Genomic DNA, 19,109 nt, shown 5'->3' on the forward strand with positions numbered 1-19,109 from the left:
TAGAAAATCTTCTAAATGATTTGGGTCTTAAATCACTTAATCTTCAATAAGTCGTTAAAGATTAGCTAGTAGCACTATACTCATTTTTAAGATAATAAATGTAGGGCCCCCTAGGGAATATGTAACTTGAGTTTCCATAGCGAGCTAGTGGGTGGCAGAGTTGAGATTTTAACTCAGGTATTCTGACTTTATAGTCTGCAAAACGCTTTTCTAATGTAGAAGTTTTGCTGAGTGTAGTTACCATATTCACTAGTAAACTCTCAAAATTAGAGTTGGAAATAGGTACATCTGGGAAAAAGTAAAGGAGAAGAAATTTAGAAAACAAAGAAACCATTAAATTTGAAAGTGCATCCTTCCTCGCTGTCAGTACCTCTCCATTTCTGCAGAACTTATTCCAGAACTTGACACACTTTCTGACACTGAACCCTGAATATCCTTCTTGGTCGGTTCCAATCCATTTTTTATGTCATCAAAATTTTCATATTTGAGAGCCTGGACCAGTTGTAACAAGTACATCAATAAATCCTGGAAAAAAAAACAAAAAAAAAACTATTATTGGAAATACAAAATGATTATGGGCATAATTTAATTCCTAAACGTCAAGCTATCATTTTAGTTTTATCTACTACTTTTCAACAGTGTCACTTCTGACACGTTGCTAAGTTAATTAACCTTAGAGCACTCTTATCTATAAAATGAACATACCGATATTTGTAATGAGCAATAAATCATTAAGCTTTAAAGGGAAAGTAACATAAAAGTATCTGGCACTGAGAAGTGGCCAATGATTTGCTTGAAGTTGGCATCTAAAAGTTAAAAAAATAAGTGTGAGGTGGAGAGATGGACTGTTTGTGTAAAATTAAGAAATTAATAATTTTTTTAGCAGATCAGATAAACATATTCTTTAAGACACTAGATAAATAATTTAAAATTTTCAAGATCTCAAAAAATTTTTTATTTCATGGTCTTTGCTTGTTAAGATTTTGCAAAATTCTTCTTTACTTTTTCCCCTTGAAAGTTAGGTTCTAAAGAACCTGAACTGCTTCTTAAAAGAAAGATCATATAAAAGACATTTTTAACACTCTTGATTAAGGATAATGCTTAAATTCCTCCAATTATCAAAAAGGGCTTGAAAAAATGTTTAAATTTAAATTTCCCATAGTTCTACTAACCAACAAGAATAATTAGAACTGAAAAGTGGATATTACTTGAGTTTTCTCTTATTAGAACTAAAAGGTAACTTACTTAGTTTTCTCCTAATGTAAAAAGACTACAAGTTTAATATGCAGGATAGAAATATTTTCTGTATTACTCTATAAATGTAATTCATATTTCTTCTCAAGTATTAAGGAAATGCTAATAAATTCATTTTTAAAAATTATTAAAAATTGAAGAAACTCACAAACCCAAAAATCTTAAAAATATCTCAGTTACTTTCAAATTCCAATTGCCATTCACCTAGTTATCCACACAAAATTCATAATTAGGTAATTTTGAGACCAGTTAAATTTTAATCTCCTCTGTAAGCCCACAAACTAAGTTAAATACTTCATGACCTGTTTGTTTTATAACATTTTAACAGTTAATAAATATTTGTTTATTTATTCTTCATATTTTTCACTATTTTATAAACTCAATGAAAACAGAGACCACTTGACAGAAACCTATTTTTTCTTAAAACATAATACACATCTTTTTTTAATAATTTATATCTTATGTGAACACAGTGAAAAATTTTATCAATAAGGAAATAAGATTAATATACTTGATGTTAGCATAAATATGAATTAAATAAAAGGTGAACTGGCTTACTAATTCCAGTATATCAATGTTAGTGGCCAGAGAAATCAAGTGACTTTGTATCAAAGCATTCTTGTAGTGTTTTGTTTCTAAAAATTGTTTTGTAATTGTAAAAATAAAAATTGATTTTTATATTTAAGATCGTTAGGATCCAATTGCTATAATTACAGATTCTTTTTTTGAAAGGAGGAAAGTATATTACATAATAGAAAACTCATCAATGTCTCACTGTAAGTGTCCTTCTATGGAGGTATATGTCACTCAGATTCACTGCTAGCTTTCATTGCCACTCTGGTAACTGTTACCTGTATGTTTTCTCAATTATAGAAAACACTAAACCTCATGAAATAAAAAGGCTACAATGCTATTAAATGCCCGGAGAAGAAAATTCAAAAAACTTTCCTCTTTGTAAGTCATTCAATATCATATGATCTATTTGTATAAAAAATGACTTAATGTCAACAGTAAGTATAAAGCCTGCTATATCATTTTATAGCCACATCTTGAAAAATATAAAATTCCTCCAAGCATGAAGGTCAGAAGCATTATCAATGTTCAAGTAAAACAAAAGAAAGAAAAAAGTTTTCATTTTAGAAAATTTAGTAAAAATTTCTCCAGAGCCATAATATTTTATTAAGGTCGTAAGCAATCACCATTTTTTAAGAACAAGTGAATAATAATACTTCAGAGTCCAAATGCAAAGCTCCACGTCACAGCTACTAACTAACTTCCCGTTTCTTACGGATTGTGGGTAGTAACTTTTCATTCTGGCGTTTTCAATTAAAGCCATGAGTTCTGACTGTGCCTTCTGACAGCTACGTAATCCCACACTCTTATCAATAGAAATATTTCTGTCTTTCCTGTACTTTTCAAGCTCCTGACTCTTGCTCCTATTGCTCCCTCTGCTTGGAATGGAAAGTTCAACCGGGACAATTCTACACTTCCCGCAATGCCAACTCTCCAATGCTACTTACTCATTAGATGATAATGTAAAATTTACCTTTCTCTGAACCATAAAGTAAGAAAAATAACCTTTAAAAAGATTTAAATGTAATATTAGCAAATTGAATTAACAAAGGTATTAAAAGATTTATTTTACAAGCATACAGCCGGTAAGACCTTAGTAAATATATCAGAACACTTTAGAATATTTAACAAGTTAAAGAGACCATATGATATGAACAAGTGCCAAAAGAGTATTTTGTAATACGTAGAAGCCATCTTTTATTTAAACATTCACACACAGCACAAAAGAAGCTTCCTAAACACTAATATAAGTTGACAAGAACTGGTAAGAAACACATTAAAATGTAAAATACTAGTATTTCCCTAACAATGAGCCACAAGGCAAAAATATACATTATCACTGCTATTATTCACCATTAATATTAATAGCTGTTAGCCAGGTGTGGTGGCACAGGCATGTAATCTCAGCATTGGGGAGGGACGGCGGAGACCAGAGGATCAAGGTTGGCTGACAGCCTCAGCTATTTAGCAAGGCTCTTTGCAACTCAGTGAGACCCTGTTTCAAAAAAATAAAAAGACCAAAAAAAAAAAAAAAAAATTGGACTAGGGGTGTAGCTCAGAAGTACAATGCCCCTGGGTTTCATCCCCAGTACCCCCCTGCAAAAAAAAAAAAAAAAAAATTAACAGCTTTTAGCTAATGTAATAAAAAAATAGAATTTTTTTTTTTTTTTTTTTTTTTTTTTTGGTGGTACTGGGGGTGAAACCCAGAGGCTTTCTACTTCTGGGCTATACTCCCAGACCTTTTTTATAGTTTATTTGGAAACAGGGTCTCACTAAGTTGCTGAAAGCCTCACTAAGTAGCTGAGGCTGGCTTTGAACCCGTGTGATCCTTCTGTCTCAGCCTCCCAAGCGCGGGGATTACAAGCGTGCACCACCACGCCCAGCAAAATAGAAATTTTTAAAAAAGATGTTTTTTCAGATAGCATTATATCTAGAAAATATGAGAAGCTCACCTAACATCTATTAGAACCAATAAGAGGAATCAATAAAGTGACAATAAAAAACAAATACTATAACAAACACATAGCTGAAGAGGGGGACTGTAATTCCTGTACTAGGGAGGCTGAGACAGGAGGATTACATATTTGAGGCCAACCTCAGCAAATTAGATCCTGTTTCAAGGTAAAAAACAGAGTACTTGAGAGGCTGTTCTAAAAATAACACATTTTGTAAGATAGATATGAGAGTGAATAAAAAATAATTCTAATATTTATAGAAAGAGGCTTGAGATTTATTTCATACCCCATAAATTCTACTTACTGACTAGCATAAACTATTAGGTCATTTTGAAAACACATTCACCCTCTAAAAATTAAGAAGAAAATCTGATAATTTACTGAACTAGAAGATTGCTAAAACTCAAAAATCAAGCAATGTTTACTATCAAAATTAAGAAGAAAATAGGAATAGTATTAAGAATTGATTTTAATAAATAAGAATTAAAATTAAGAAAATATGATAGACTGGTTTAAATTAGAAATTGCTAAAATTCAAAATCAGGCAATGTTTAGTGCCAACTACAGATCTCTTCCCAATGGCCTCGTGTTTATAAATATTCAGCATACAGGCCGTAGTCTTTGCTTTGCGGATTAAAAATTACCTTTGGAAAATCTACATGTACATATAATTGTCAGCAGCCGAAGGTTTAATGGAGGAATGTGAAGGAGGGTACGATGCCCCTGCATCTCTGTGCTTTCAGGGCCCAAGAGGATTTCAGGGCCACAATTAAATGTGGCTCGTTGTCTACTGACTGATAGAGGGGATCTGAATTACTCCCTGGTTGGTGCTACATTAAACCATTTTTCATTAGAATTCTTTTCTCCAGACAGAGCAATACAAGCTCTGCTGCCAGGTAAACATCCTGGGAGAGATTGTCCTATCACGTAACGGATCGGGGAGCAAATTTTCATTTCACAGAGAAGTCCTTGGAGGAATATTTTAATTTGACTTCTGAAAATACACCTAGTCTATCCTCTTCCCTTCTGAAAATCTCTCTCGTGTGCATGTTCTCTCTCTCTCTCATCCCCTCTCTCTCTCACACACAGTCTATAATTAATCTCTAGTTTCAAATGTACCTTGTCAGACAGGAGTAATGAATAATAACGCACCTCATCATCGGCCTGTCGCAACCGAGCCACGGCGTAGCGCCTCACTGTGGGATTGGTGTAATGGGAAGACAGCAGCTCCAACGAGTCCTCTACGTCCATGGGCTTCCACTTTCCCAGAAGTTCCAAGGCCTGTTTGGCCTCCTGAGGTAGATCCCAATTAACGCATTTCAGGAATTTTGTCAAAGCCTAAAATAAAAAAATTAAAATTTTTAAGTTAGAAACAACATCCTATTGCATGGAGTCAGAAGGGTGAAGGGTGACTATTTTGAGATCCACTTGGTCCTGATGGCGGGTTCACAGGGTTGGTGGCAGATTCCTGTATAATTTTGCAAAGTGAAGTTATACGCATCATCCTGAGATGTACTGTAGGGGAGGTTAAAAAAAAAAAGTTCACTATAATGTTACATTTTCTAGTCTAAAACAACTTGCGCAGCACAGTGAATTTCTAAATTTGCTTTTGCTTTTGTCGTTTTAAAATACTGCAGGCCTCCCCAGGCAGTGTTTCTTTCCCCTATAATCTCAGTACTTGGGTAGCTAAGACCTAAACATCGTATGTATGAGGACCTCAGACTCAGCAACTGATAGAGACCCGATATCAAAACAGGGGGTGGGGGGCTAGAGTGTAGCTTAAAGGTGGACTGTCCCTGCATTCAATCCCCAGTACTAAAGAGAATAAACATAATATATAAATAAACAAACAAACAAACAAATAAATAAATAAAAACACTGCAGGCCTCAAGCCAGGCAAACAGGTGATGCGAATTTTATGAACTGTAAAATGCTTTGTAGACCATCTTAATTTTACAATACTAAGAGAGTGTCACAAAATACTGCAGAAAGGCAAGGGTAGGATTGACGGCACTAGCCTCACTTTCGAACAATACCCGGGGTATGACACGGGCTTTCCTACATATTCACACACAGAACTGAGATGGGAATACTTGCATCTCTCTGGGAAGTAACGATTTAAAAAGACACACAAACAAAAATTCAAAAAGTAAGCATCAAAATGGATAACTGCAAATATGCAACAAAGAGCCTGACTCAGCAGACTGTGTGTAGTGTTTCTGGAAACTTAACTTGTTTAGACAGGCAATGTACTGAGGTTTCCACAAGTGGTCAACTATAGATTACCTTGCAGGTATCATTAGTGGTTGCATAAATAATCAAAGCTCTTTTAAGAAATACACACTTGTTTTCCATACAGTGCAACCCTGTTAGCAGGTCTCCTGGCTGGCAACATTTTCATATCAGAAACCCCCCTCCCAAATTTTCTTCCTCTATGAATTTACCTGTGAATTATCACTTAAACAAAGGTAACTTTAAAATATTAAATTCCTGCTTTGCCTATCTGACTCATCAAGTTCTCAAGTAAATGTCCACTAGAAAAACAAAAACAATTTTTGGCTAATATGACATGAAGTGAACCTTCATGTCCATCCCCTTATTCTTCATTTTACTCAATTAAGAAAAAAAAAGGCACTATAGAGATTATCTAGACCACTGCTTAAATTGTACATAGCCTCAGCAAAATTAAATGGCTTACCCATCACCTTAAAATGATGGGTGAGCCTAAACTGGAATCCAGAATTAGCCGTGAGCTTCCTCCCCAGATGGTACCTCCTTACCATAATGGTACTGCCATTCTCTAGTTAGCTAAGCCGAGATCCACTGGGATCATTACCTCATCTACGCTGATTTACCAATTCATTCCCAAACCCTGTCAATTATTCTTAGCAATCTTTTCTGAATTTTCTGTCTGATTCTCATCATACCATATATCTCAAGTTTGACAAGCCATGAAAGAATCTCAATACCCTGTTATTTTCTCATCATTTCTCATAAACTCTTGAAGCTTATAGATATAAGTGATCTCAGCACAAATCTACTATGGACATAAATTGTACCTGAAAACAACCTTGCCAAAATGAAACTCAACACTTACTTAATCCTGGTAACTAATGTACAAAGTAGTCATTATATTTACAGATAGCTAAATCATTTTTGTTTAGTTTTTAAACTGTAACAAACCAAAAGACAAAAATGTCGTTATGTAACTTCATCCAACTGATCAGTTTTATACTCCCAAGAATGAGAATAAACTTGAACCCATACCATATGATCAATCCTTTTAATATAAGAACATAATTGTCTTATCTTTATAATAATGGTCTCAGAAAACAGGGTTACTCCAGCTTGTATAATGAATGAATTCCAAAAATTTCTCAATGTTTTTCTCATATTACACTGATACATTTCACCAAACCTCTATTTCATCAACTCCCACTGTCCTTCTAGGCTTCAGAAAAGATAACCTATTTAATGCATGATTCTCTAGCTCTGGTCTGTAGAGATTTTTCTCCGGGACTTGGGAGGGAGAGACCTGAGGGGGGAAATCGAACAGCTACCTGATGGGCAGCTGCCCTGAACACTGGACAGTTGGCTGATGACCAGCTGTCCTGAAATGAAAGCAACAGCTACCTGATGAGTGACCATACTGAAATGTAATTGCCTGATGAGCAACTACCCTGAAATGAATGCACGGACAATTTTCACTCGTGCCACTGACCACTTTATTTTAGACACACGATTTTTTAAATTTCCCTATTTCTCAGTGATTCCCTAGTAAAGTGTAAACACCAAAGAACAATAGTGAGGCATTAAGTGAAAGACAAGTAAATCACCAATCATAAACAAGACAAAAGGAAGGCCTGTGACATCACAGGTCTTGTGATTAGTCCCATGATTACAGGTCTCTAAGATCAGCCCCCTGACCTTGCGGGTGGGTACTGGGGGGCAAATTCTGGAAAGACAATGGTCACAGAGTTTTGGAGAATTCCACCTTTCACAGAATCTCCTTTAACTCTTTCAGGAACCTTCCGTTCCTCAGGCTTCGTCCATGTCCTCCATCACTGGTCTACAAGACTTTTTATATTCTTCAGCAGAACAGTGATATTACCTACCTGGCGGTCTGCTTGTCAAAAACTCAATGTTTTCAGGAAGTTTTCAGCAAGTTTGGCTTAACGCTTCCTTTAGGAGTTGGCTTGGTTTTACCACTGGCATTTCAATGATGTACTTCTAAATGCTAAATGCTTTAGTGGGCTTTTTTATCTTTACAGCTGCAGTCTGCATTCTCCAAGGCTGGCTGTCATCTCCTCTAGCCCTCCCATACACTACTCAGACTGATGTGCCTCCTTTCTGTATAGAACACAGGATACCTGCCTAATGTATTCCATGCTAGCATGGATTTCTAGGTTGAATGTGGAAACTAAGTAATATTTCTTACATAACCACAGTGAAAGCTTTTCCATTTCACAGTATAGCAGCGGTCTTAATAGAAATGTGCAGGAATGTACTTATTGTAAGCAAATCTTGAAGCATGACAATATACTTAATTCAATAACTGAGACAGTCTAACTTTGAGATTCTCAGATTTATAGATTTATTAGTAAGATTTATAGAGTATACTGCTGCCAAGGAACTTAAGACATTGTACAAAAACACCTCATAATTTTACCTTACCAAATGTTACAAATGATAAACCAAGAGGCAACTGAATGAAGAGGGAAACAAGGAAGAGATGATATATAAGAATTTGAAGGCAGCAATAATTAACCCCATGTCTTCTACACATGTATTATTGGTCCAGTTTCCAAAGATAGATACAAGATGTCTGGATTCATATTCTAATTCTTGGCTCTATCGATATTAGCTGAGTCATTTGGAACACATTATTTAACTTGTAAGAGACGTATTTTATTAGGTTATGGTAAAGATTAAATAAGAAAATGAAAGCTGGGAGGGCATGGTGGCTCACGATTGTAATCCCAGTACCTGGGAGCCTGAGACAGGAGGATAACAGGTTTGCTGCCACCTTCAGCTACTCAGTGAGGTCCTCAGCAACTTAGTGAGCACCTGTTTCAAAATAAAGAATAAAAAAATAAGGCTGGGGGTGTAGCCCTAAGATAGAATGCCTCCTGGGTTCAATCTCCAGTATTGAAAAAAAAAAAAAGATAATAAAAGTAAAAAACATTCAGAACATTCAGAACAGTCTTACATATAATAAATACTTGATGAATTCTCATTATATTGTTATTTTTATAACTATTTCTCATGTTGAGTCTAGCATCAAATGATAATTTTTCAGCATTAGCATGTTTTATATTAAGAGAAGTAATTCTTTTGTTAATTCCTCTTCTGATCTTAAAATCACCTCCCAGTTATTTCCGATTCTCAGAATCATTAATCATTTAGGTATTAAAAATTCTATATTTATCATATTTACTTCTAGTTTTGATTTGTATTCAATCCAATTATTGAAAATTTCTCCTTTGCTTCTCTTCTACCACTTTTATTTAAAAATACTAAAAAATGAAAATATTTCTTACCCTGTTCCTTCAACTTACCCTCTTTCCTTATTTCTGACACTCAGGTCTAACTCTAGGTCATCTTACTGGGACATTTCTTCCCACTCCTTTGCCCTCCAACACTGCTTTAGAAATCAGCACGAGACTCCTAATTCATTCTTCTATTTCTCTGTCTGTCGCTGTCTCTGTCTCTGTGTCCTTCCTCTCTCTCTCTCTCTCTCTCTCTCTCTCTCTCTCTCTCTCTCTCTCTCTCTCTCTCTCTGGCTTATTCATGCTTAGTTTCCTCATGACAAATGATTTCCAAATAAATAATATCATCAGAATATGCTCAAACTTAACTGCAATCCTTTCTCTGAGAAATCTCTCTTACCATCCTTACTATTTTTATTATAGTAATTACCTACATGTTTTATATAACAGCAACCCTTAATCAATTACTATCTCATACTTCCCAACTGTAATTGTGTAATTGTATGTAAACATGCTCTGTCTAAAATAAAACTTAAATTTAATAGTATATGGACATGATACCTAGAGCCTTGTGTAGTACTAGGCCAAGAGTAAATAATAAATGCTTACTGAATTAAGTACATTTTTTGTTTGTTTTGGGGCTTGGGGATGAAACCCAGGGGCATTTGACCTCTGAGCTACACCCCCTGCACTATTTTTTATTCTTTATTTTGAAACAGGGTCTCGCTAAGTTGCAGAGGGCCTCACTAAGTAACTGAGGCTGGCCGCGAACCGTGATCCTATGGTCTCTGCGAAATCTCAGACTCCCAAATGCTGGGATTACAAGCGTACGCCACCACGCCCAGCTCTAAGTACATTTTTGCTAATGTTCACCATCAACTTTTTGTTAGAAGACACAAATAAGAGTATTGTCCTGATGCTGCCTCAGAAGCAGCCTCATAAGAAAATTTAGTGCATAGCTACTATTTTCACTGCAGCTTTTTCTACTGCTTTTTTCTCAATGCATAATCAAAAGACAGAAAGGTAATATAACAGTTATTTTTCATTAATATTTTTAAGAAATGATACTAAAAGAAAACTTTGAAAAATTTTAATATTCGCATTTTAGATTCTGCAAAGACAAGTCATTCTTTGATCCAGACAAGTCATTTATGATCCAGATTCTGCTCTGGATCATAAACTTAAACATATTTCATAAATTTATATACTTTTACTAGACAAAGTTATTACTATGAACTTTGTAGGGGCCACATCAGGTGCAAACCAGAGGATCTTTATCCAAAATACTTAAGACAGGTCATTTAAGGAAAATAAGAGGTAGAAAGGCCAAATTTAATTAAAAAAATAAAAAAAAAGTAAAACTCTGAAAGAACCAATTTCTTCCAATTCGTTCTCTGAGTGCTGCTCTGGTCTCTGGAAAAGCTTTTCAGCCTTGGGGCCCAAATGCCAAATAACTTAAATCACAATTTCTTAGAACCTGACACTGAGAGAATTTCTTTGTGTAAATAAATTACGAAGTTGTGTAAAGCAGTATTTGTTTTCTACAAGATCCATTTTAAATTATTACAGGGATAAAAATGTGGCGGTGTGAATAATTCCTCTGGTCACTTCAAGGCCAATATACATTTAGTTTACTCAAAAGTGCTTCTCAACCATTAAAAAATATCTTTCACTCTACTCTAGTGATCATAAGAATCCTATAATATGTCCTGAGAATTGAAGTTTCATCACCAACCTTTCAAAAACTTGAAATCAACTAGCTAAATGAAACTTGTCACACACTTTATATCACTTGAGTATTTTATTTCTTTTACACATATCTAGAAGTAATTGAATTCCAGTGAGAAGTGACTACTTGTTTAAACAAACAATTTTTCTTGCGAGCCTTTCTATCTAAGGAAGTTCTGCTCTGTAAATCTATTCTATGCTTCTTAAACCTATACATCCTAACAGGTTTAATTCACTATCTTGCTGTGTATTTCAGACAACAGCATGCTGTATTCACGGTGCAGTTTCTGTGACCAAGGTTACTCTTCATTTAACACAGTATCATGATACAAACTCAATTTTCACAGAACACAAAATCAAAAGCCTGCGCTTCTGCTGATGAATATTTCCTTCTGTTCTGTGAAGAAGAAAGTAACATTCAAAGCTACGGTAAATTTAAAATTCCTTTCATTCTTATTATAGATATCACGGAGAATAAATATGATTCATCTACAGAGAATTTCCATGACATCAATAAATGATAAAGAGGAAAAGCTAAGGAGTTAAGATGAGCTATAACTAGATTTTTGTCATTACTTTCAAAGCGAAAGAAAGGTGTTTCGGAAAAACAACTTAAAACAAAGTAATTAAAGACCATCTCATGAGATTTTTAAAGCATATTAATCCATTCTCGCATAATTATATATCAGCTTCCTGACAGATATTAATTTAACTGATGCTTCTCTGCTCTGTCCCTAATGCGTTTCAGAATTCCTGCTAAGGCATGTACAGGGTGCTACAAATGTTTTCCCTACAGTTCTCTTTTCTTGTGTTCACTGACTTGCAGTCATTGACTCTCTTCTAACTCATAAATGCAAGCCTATCAAGAGGCAGCATCTATAAGCTTTGAGATTCTGCAAAGGTTCCTAAATATAAAGCATAAGTTCCTAATCTGCAGAACTGTGCCAGTCACATGTCTACTGTGGCGATTTGAAAGATTCCTGCACATAGAAACTGTTTGCTAAATAGTGGGATTTTTTAAAAATATGTTTAAGAGTTAATCCTTGGCTTTTTATCTTAATACTTCACAGACAATACTAGGAACTAGAAGAGAAAAAAAGCATTCACTCTATTACTTAGTTGTCACATTAAATAGGAGAAAATTTAAGTTTAGATAAGTGAAGTAATTTGCCTGCACTCAAAAACTTTCTTAGCAGTAACTGTAAGTCTCAAAACCAAGTCTCCAGATTCAAGACTAGTGCCAATGGCTTCATCATAATTCTATCTCTGTCAAGAAAAGTTATTTAGCTGGGCATGGTGACGCAGGACTGTAATCCCAGCACTTTGTAGGGTGAGACAGGAGGATAGCAGGTTTGAAGTCAGCTTTAGCAAGTAGACTCTTCAACCTAGCAAGACCCTGTTTCAAAAATAAAAATTAAAAAAAGGTTGGGAGTGTAGCTGAGGTAGAATACTCCTACGTTCAATCCCCAGTACCACAAAAAAAGAGAAAGGTTGTCTATTTCATGGTTTCCCTAAGGCAAGCAAATGTCTAGTTTTCATCTAACCTACACTCTGTATGTCATGCTGTATACCTCTAACTCAATTCCATATTTTTTTCATATTCTTTATACTCTCCACTCTAGCCACACTGTCTCCAGAAATCTGAAGTTCTTTTACATGTAAATATTTTTTTTATTCATGCAGGTTCAAATAATTAAGTAGAATTAGATATAAGAAAACCAACATTTACTAAGTATACAGAATGTACCAGATATCCTGCTAGGTGATACCCAAAATTATCATACCTGTGAAAGAAAATTGTCTGCTTTAGAATAATTAGGAACCAAGCAATTTGCCTGGTTCTATCTAACACAGATAAATTATAGCTTTCAGAAATTGGACCCAACTCTCCGACTCCATAACCCAATCAGATATTCTGTATACATGAACAAAATCAGATGTCTGTGTGTATTCCTCTCCCATTTTTAAATTGAAGAATCTGATATACTGCTTTAAGTCAATAAAACGATATTTCTATTATAATTTTACTGTAGCTTGGTCATTAGTAAGAAAGTTTACAAATAAATTTGATATGTGAAAATTTTAAAAACTCACTTTTTCCTGATTGGTAAGATAGTATCTAAACTTCCAAACAAGATCTTGTTCTTCGTATGTAAGTTGCTTGGTTGGTGGATAACTCACAATAATCTACAAAAAAGAAGTAAAATAATTATTTTGTCAAATATGTACTTCCTATATATTTCCATTTTGTTTTAAAAATTTAATGAATCTATATATTTACATAATTGAATCACCACACAAGCAAGAAAGTACATAAGACTTCTAATTTGCTGCACTTATCCATCTACAAAGTATAGTATTAGGATATAAAGAGGAGAAAGATAAGAAAGCCACTGTTCATAAAAATGTATAAGTACAGAGCTCATTTAATTAAACTAAAAACAAAACAAACCACATCTTCCACCACAAAGAAGGAAAATCAAAACAAAACACTCTCATCTTGCCAACTCAATACACACAATGAATATTTATATCCAATTCCTTTGTTAGGCAATGTTTTGGAGTCACAGTATAAGATTACCACATCCTGAAAGCAGAAAGTATTCATAGCTCTGTCTCCAGAGGTAGTAGCTTTACTAAAAGCCCCCAGATTATTTTAAAAAATGCAGACATGGTGGCGGACATCCATGCTTGGGATGCTGAGACAGGAGGATCACACAGGTTCAAAGCCAGCCTCAGCTACTTAGTGAGGTTCTCAGTAACTTAGTGAGACCCTGTTTCCAAATAAAATATAAAATAGGTCTGGGAGTATAGCCCAGAGGTAGAAAGCCCCTGGGTTCCACCCCCAGTAACACCAAAAAAAAAAAGCAGATATATAAAATTGTCAAAATATATAGGGCTGAAACCTGAAGATATGAACCTCAATCATTTTTAAGCATCATCATATGCAACCAAAATACCCATCTAATTTTTCTATTTCTATTCATATTTTATAAATTCTCTTACATTTAGCTGATCTCTTGTTGCAGCATTCGGTTTGAGATCATGGTCAGAAGGGCCACTTCTTAAACTCCGAGCAAGCTTGTGGTGTTTGCTCTCAACCAAATTCTCCTAAAAGTTATTTTAAAATACTGAAAATATAAACTTTACAAACAGAAAACTTTAATAATCAGTTAGAAATATAAACAGCTGCTTCCTTAAAAACATTATGGAATACCTGACATTTTATTTTGGCACAATTTTAGTATTCTGTTTATCTTTACAAAGTGTATGCCCATTTCAAGACAGGAAACTATGTATGACTCATGTCATCCCAGCCTCTTAAAACATCTCTATGGGGAGCCATCATGCACTTCCCCATTTCCTAGGCCATTGTGGAGAACCCATTAAGGTCTTACCCTTATCTTTACTAAAAGAGTACTTCTGACTGTCCTTTGCCCAGAGTCAACAAAGTTTGGAGTCATGGGGGTTTCAGAGTAATTAAGACTCTCTCAGAACAATTGATGCTATTGTTCTGTCTGCTAGATAAGATTAGGTTTGTGTTGCACCAGGATAATGTTTGACTTGCCTGTGATGTATGTGCTTTGGACTTGCCTTTCTTGTATTCTTGTGCAACCCAAAGCTAGAAACTGTATAAAAGGGCCATGAGAGAATAAACTTGGCGCTAGGAGTGACCAGCAGCCCTCCAATGCTTGAATTTTTTAATCCTCATGCCTCTCTTTGGAACCTGTACTTTTGCTGGCTGGATCCAGCACATTTCTGTCCCACTTTCTACATACTCAAGATGCTCGTACCTTCTACCACATAACACTGTCATTCTGAAATCTTCCCTAATAACCCAAACTACAGCATTCTCTCTTCCCATTGACTACTAGAGACTCCATGAAATCACTGTGCTATCACTTTCACAGTTACTTAATTATTTAAAATGAAGACAAGGAGAGTGATCCTGATGTTTGAATATACAAATCTGGTTTTGACTATTTTACTCATAGCCAATATTATTACTTTCAACAATATTATCATTGCTTAACACAATATGTATGTATATGTATACTTACTCTGATTTATTTTGAATTTTTTTTTTTTTTTTTTTTTTGGTGGTACTGGGGGTGGAACCCAGAGGCTTTCTAACTCTGGGCTATACTCCCAGACCTTTTTTATATTTTATTTGGAAACAGGGTCTCACTAAGTTGCCGAGAGCCTCACTAAGTAGCTGAGGCTGGCTTTGAACCTGCGTGATCCTCCTGTCTCAGCCTCCCAAGCGCAGGGATTACAAGCGTGTGCCACCACGCCCAGCGTCTTTCAACTTTTAAGAAATCTTTATACATTAGCCTTTTGTCTAGGTGTGCTAGTAGCTGAACTAATTTTTCTTACTTTACAAGAAAGTCAATCTTGCTAAAATTTTCATCCATTGATTCTTGTTGTCAATTCTTAATTACATAAATTTGTCCTCTATATGATGATAATCTTTCAAATACCTGTTCTGACAAGTCCTGACTCTAACTACTTATCTTTCCTAGCTCTTTTAACTATTTGTTTTGTTTGTTTGTTTGTTTGTTTGTTTGTGGTACTGAGGATTAAACACAGGGCATTCTACCTCCACAGTACACACCCCAGCCAGATTTTTTATTCTTCATTTTGAAACAGGGTCTCATTAAGTAGCTGAGGCTGGCTGCAAACCCAGATCCTCGTATCTCAGCCTCCCAAGTACTATGATTACAAGTGTGAACCACCACGCCTAGCTTTTCATCAATTTAACTAAAAGAGAATGCCCAATTCTATATTATCCTGACCTTGTTTTTAGGGTGTCATTGTTCCTTGTAAAATTTCCATCTGATACCTGATTCCAGAGGGCTAAAGTGGACTTATAAATCACTTCTAGAAAATGGAAGTGGTTATACACTACTTTTTTGTAAAAGTGTATTTTGTGGGTCTAAGTCATAATCATTATGGAGAAAAGTACTTTCATAAGAAAAATAATTTACAGTATAACTTACCATAGACATCTGAGGGTCAGGAACTTTTACTAATTCAAAGCTTGTTAAAATTGGAGATGACTCATCACCATCCTGGATTATAGTACAATAAGGTTAAAAAAAACTTAAACCATATTCTAAAAAAAAGTATATACTATACACAACAATGTACTTTATTTCTATTCAATGACAAACCAATCCTTCCTATAAAAATTCTTCTTTAAAATATATGAAAAGATATATTTTCACTTTTTTGCCACTGACAAAATACTTTGACAAAAATAAAATCTAACAAAAAATTTGAATTACACTTGTAGAGATAAAAGGCCTGGAAATTAGATTGTTTTTATTTGTTCTTCTTTAAAGACTAATTCTTACAGTCTATCAAAAGAAAAATTCCTATTTCTAAAACTTATAGCACAACAAATACAATAAACCATGTGCAAAAACTATGTAAATGTTGGTAACTTTTTAAGATATCATAATTGAGATTTACTGAAATGAACAATTTTAAGTATGGGTTAATGTTACTCAAACTAATGCACAACTAGAGACACAGTTAATATTGCTTCTCAGAAGGACAACACAATGTAAATTTACATAAAAAGAATCAATCAATCAATCCTCAAGAAATAAAACTGTCTTTCTTTGTTGGTGTTATCATTTTTGAGAAATGTTGGCTTTTACTTTTATCCTATTCAGGTAACAAAGGTAATTCAGCATAATAAATGTCACTGCCAAATTTACTGGAAAAGGCTAAACTAATTAAGGTCAAAATTCATTTCCTCACACTGTACAGCCAGCATCAAACTCTAATGTCAATTCTAAAGTACTAGCATATTTTCAATTTTAGATATGTACAACAAAATCAGGAAAGACTGAAAGAGGGGAACCACTACGGCTTTACTTCAGCTCAGTAATTGAGTCCTACAGAAAACCACAAATTCCCACAGCCGTTGTTTAACAGGCTTGTTCTCAGTCACAACACCAGAAAACACATTTATCAGCCAAACTGTGACAAGTAATCTTCACTAAGGCTATCTGTCACAAAAGACAGGTGACAAGAAAGTCTATTTCCATTAGATTCAATACACTGGCCCAGCAATCTTTACACTAAGTGGAAAAATGACAGGGTGGGTAGACAGGCATTAATTTATGAGCAATTTTCTGGAAGCAGAAGAAAGGGGTCAAGAATCTTTTCAAAAGTACTTGAAATTCTTCTAATTTCTATTCTGTTATAATTTCATCTATTATCAAAGCTGTCTTTTGAAAGCTCCTTTGCAACTCCAATGTTCCAAAGTACCCTCTCCATTATCATGTTTAAATATTGCTTTTAATAAAATTACATAAGTATAAAAATGCAAAGTATTTTAGCAAAATGTATTTATTTGTGACAAAAATTTCATTCACCTATTTTTCCTTTTTTTGACACAGTATTTATAATAAATTATAAAACAATAATAGTTTCTCTTCCTATCTTCTTTTTTTCCCTAGGACGTATCATTTAGAAAAGCCCAAACAAGTTAACTTTTCCTAATCTTTCATCAAAATGAAAGGAATACAAGCTTAGGAAAAAAATAAATATTAACTTAAAAAATAACTACAGATTTAACCATAAATTAACTATATAAAGCCTAATCCTTTTTATAAAAATCATTCAGAGGGTAATATATAGCTGTTAAAGCATATATATGTTAAAAACTACTGGAGACAGCATTAACAAATAATATTGAAGTATAAATGTAATTCAAAGTGCTGCTTCTAATGAACAAATGCACTTTATGCAAATGTAGTTAATACTACAAGAAATATTAATCTCTTTTGCCATATCCAAAAAATCAGTTCTATTTCCAGTGACTTCAACACTTGTGTATTTCCAAGACAATAAAACAAACCCAGTTTATATGGTGTCAAACTATACAGTTATTTCTGTAGTATTTAAAGCCCCTTCAAGGTAGGCATTTTTTCAAGTAGCAAATAACAAGTAGAACACTTTTTATTTTCATAAGTAAAGCAGAGCAAATGCATAATTATGTATTTACTAAATCAGACTAATGGCAACATTTTTTCTTAATTTTGCCTGTATTATATAGGTAAATATATATATATATATATATATATATCTCCAGCATCAAACAACTGTACATACATATATATATTCTTTCATAAGCATACTTATTTAGGTCCACATGTAGAATTCCAACAAATTTCATATATATTCAAATGACAAACAAAACCCTGATTTTTTTAATAGTTTACATTTTAAAAATTAAGACTTCCTTTTTTTTTTTTTTTTTTTTTGAGGTACTGGGGATGGAACCCAGGGACATTCCACCTCTGAGCTACATCCCCAGCCTTATTTTTTTTATTCTTTATTTTGAACCAGAATCTCACTGAATTGCAGAGAGCCTCACTAAGTACCTGAGGCTGTCCAGGAACCATGATCCTCCTGTCTCAGCCTCCCAAATGCTGGGATTACAAACGTGCAGACCATGCCCAGCTCCTCTTTTTATTTTTTAAATAAATAATAATTTTACATAAAGCTAGCTTTTAGGTTCTACCTGATAATTTGCATAAAAAAGTTTTTAATCACCTGTACACTTATTGAATTTTGTAAGCCAGAACTGCATTACATGAATTGGTTTTTGTAATCATGTTGTAACTATATTATTTGATTTGTGTATATATAAACAGCTGCTGCTGACAGCAATTCATCTCAGCAGGAACAACAGTAATTTTTTTAAATGTTTCCCCTCCCCTCTACTTTAGAGACCATAAACAGTTCCAAGGAAAATACCTTTTCATAATAAACAATACCATAGTCCTTATCATCACACTTGACGCAGCGAAACTCAACCATCAAGTACATAAAATTAGAACTTCGTTTTTCACTCTGAAAAAAAATTCATGAACAGTTATCACTTTCAACATTTTCTTGAAGGACCAGTACACATTGTTTTCCCAATTCAATAATATATAAATCAACCAAGTACAACTTAAGATATTTAACAAACATTTTTTATTATATGTGTATATGATGCTATATAATACCACTGTTTTATTATAAGTATCACTAATGCTAATAAAATAATGTATTATTTTACTTATAATATTTTGTTACAATATTTATA

The 19,109-nt window shown here is 34.1% G+C and overlaps 1 protein-coding gene across 1 annotated transcript in view; it reads right to left on the reverse strand.

Moving 5' to 3' along the window:
• The window catches only part of PIK3C3 (phosphatidylinositol 3-kinase catalytic subunit type 3), a gene marked incomplete at its 3' end in the record, with an annotated part of 144,730 nt that overhangs the window by 88,513 nt on the left and 37,108 nt on the right, over window positions 1-19,109 (reverse strand). The window contains exons 6-11 of the mRNA XM_080714697.1: window positions 18,776-18,871; window positions 16,000-16,071; window positions 14,006-14,110; window positions 13,094-13,186; window positions 4,935-5,120; window positions 371-525 (exon numbers count right to left, since the gene is read on the reverse strand). Coding sequence (XP_080570823.1) covers window positions 371-525; window positions 4,935-5,120; window positions 13,094-13,186; window positions 14,006-14,110; window positions 16,000-16,071; window positions 18,776-18,871 — 707 coding nt within the window. The remainder of the gene's footprint in view (window positions 1-370; window positions 526-4,934; window positions 5,121-13,093; window positions 13,187-14,005; window positions 14,111-15,999; window positions 16,072-18,775; window positions 18,872-19,109) is intronic.

Source organism: Muscardinus avellanarius (genome assembly GCF_963383645.1).
Source record: "Muscardinus avellanarius genome assembly, chromosome: 17".
Classification (NCBI taxonomy): Eukaryota; Metazoa; Chordata; class Mammalia; order Rodentia; family Gliridae; genus Muscardinus; species Muscardinus avellanarius.